Raw genomic sequence first — 1,920 nt, 5'->3', positions numbered from 1 at the left:
ATGACGAAGCTCCTGCAGTGGCTGCTCGGTGTGTCGGTACTGGGCTCAGTTTGGGCTCTGGTCACTTTCGACCTGTTGGACCTGAGCCTGCCGCAGACTTACAGAGAGGTGGCGTGGCCGATGCCTCTCTATCTGCTGGTTTCCTTCGGCTGCTACTCCCTGGCCACGGTGGGATACAGGGTGGCCACCTTCAATGACTGTGACGAGGCGGCGAAAGAGCTCCAGGAGCAGATAAAAGAAGCCAAAGAGGACTTGAGGAAAAAGGGATTAAAGATGTAGAAGAAAGACTATGTAGAGACATTTGAAATGAAAGCATGGACCACTGTCACACACACAAACACAACTCATTGTCTGCGCCCGTGATGTTCAAGTTACTGAACGAGGAAATATGTGAAATGTGCTGGATTAAAAGTCACTCAGTGAACACAATCTGAACATCAGTCATAGTAACGCGTCATACAGTCTTATCCACCAGTCGATATTGATCGGCTGTGTTCAGTGTTTTCTTTTTAGGTTATTTATAACATAAGTCAGTATGAACCTTTTACATTTGTTACCCACTTCTGTGTAAAAAGCAACTGAAACATAGTCACCATAAGTTTCTGTTTGTAACGCTTGGGTCAATGATCACATCTTTAACTAGATAAAGAAGCTAAACCTTGAACGCACGCCGGGGTGTGTCTGAAAACTACACCCAGTTCGTGTCTCTGTGGAGCTAAACTCTCATCTGCAACCAGTTGCCATTCACCGAAATGCCAACAAATGAAACCTAAAGGTCACATTGTTGCAATCTGACTAAAGACTGTTTCTGCTGGGAATTCTCAGATGCTTTCAATCTGACTGCGCTCCAAAGAAGTAACTTCACAGGCTGGACCTTGTTGTTGTTGTTGTTGTGTGTGTGTCTGGAGATTGTTGCTTGTCAGTGTAGGTGGACTAGATTTTATCTGTAAAGAAGTGTACATTCCAGTGCCCAATTTCAGACTTGCACCCTGCAGGTATTGCTGAGAATTAATTAAATGGGAATCTATTTCTTCATTTTTTCTGTGTGTGTGTGTGTGTTTTTTGAGACGTGCGTCTGTGGTTTGGGAGTTCAGATGGGACCGGGAGTTATGTGAGTATGTGCGTGAGTGTCTGCATATACGACGCATTCCTTCTCCATGCATACCCCCCGACAGCCCGAGGGCTTTATATCAACTTCTCAATGCCCCCCTCTGTGCAAAAGACAGATCTCTATTGTCTGATGTTGTAGTTAACGACACGAAATACACATTACGCCGCATTTCCCTCTCTACCCTCGTAGAGATTCGTTTCAGAAAACCTGCGCTAAGCATGTAGCCCTGAAGTAATGTGATGCTGGCAGTTGCAGTTCTTTTGTGTGAGCCTTTTAGCTTCATTTTCCGTGAGTCCCTGCTGTGCATAAACAAAGCGTAGCCTGGCCAAAGGCATCATTATAGGGCTTCAAAAGCTCCCATAACTTCTGAACAAATGCAAAAAAGAGTTGGCCGCTCTCTGCGTGAAAGCTCTGCCTGTTGTGCTGTTTGGCTTCAGCCTCATCGCTCCTTGCAACGTCACCCGCCTCCCCCCACCACCACGAATGTCTGCAAGCTGTTGCCTGAGCAGACTGGATGAAAGACAACCTGTTATTTACCAGAAAATGTTCTCTGCTTTGGCGATTACACCAAAGGCATCCCTCTGCAGGCAGTTATGTTCTTACTCGCAGCCACATGCAAAATACTTAATCACTTTTCTTTGTCTCCATCCCCCCAAAATGTAGTTTTGATCTGTTCTTTAAGACAAAAGTACACATCGGATTAGGGAACACATTTTATAGGTCATACATTTATTAATAGCGCGAGCATTTATGTGCATCTTGTTAATTCCTGGTTTCGAACATAGCCACTGAACATATGCTTCATCCCA

General features: G+C 45.1%; 1 protein-coding gene across 1 annotated transcript; it reads left to right on the top strand.

Annotated features, from left to right (window-relative positions):
• On the top strand, positions 1-1,035 carry dpm3 (dolichyl-phosphate mannosyltransferase subunit 3, regulatory). Its single transcript, XM_047605134.1, has one exon. The coding sequence runs from the start codon at positions 1-3 to the stop codon at positions 277-279; it is 279 nt and encodes a 92-aa protein (XP_047461090.1). The 3' UTR covers positions 280-1,035.
• The last annotated feature ends 885 nt before the right edge of the window (positions 1,036-1,920 follow it).

The sequence above is a fragment of the Mugil cephalus genome, chromosome 14, assembly GCF_022458985.1.
Source record: "Mugil cephalus isolate CIBA_MC_2020 chromosome 14, CIBA_Mcephalus_1.1, whole genome shotgun sequence".
NCBI lineage: Eukaryota > Metazoa > Chordata > Actinopteri > Mugiliformes > Mugilidae > Mugil > Mugil cephalus.
This window is presented reverse-complemented; position numbering and strand designations above follow the sequence as displayed.

Coding starts and splice junctions, on each gene's coding strand:
- dpm3 (XM_047605134.1), top strand. CDS start 1: ATGACGAAGCTCCTGCAGTGGCTGCTCGGTGTGTCGGTACTGGGCTCA.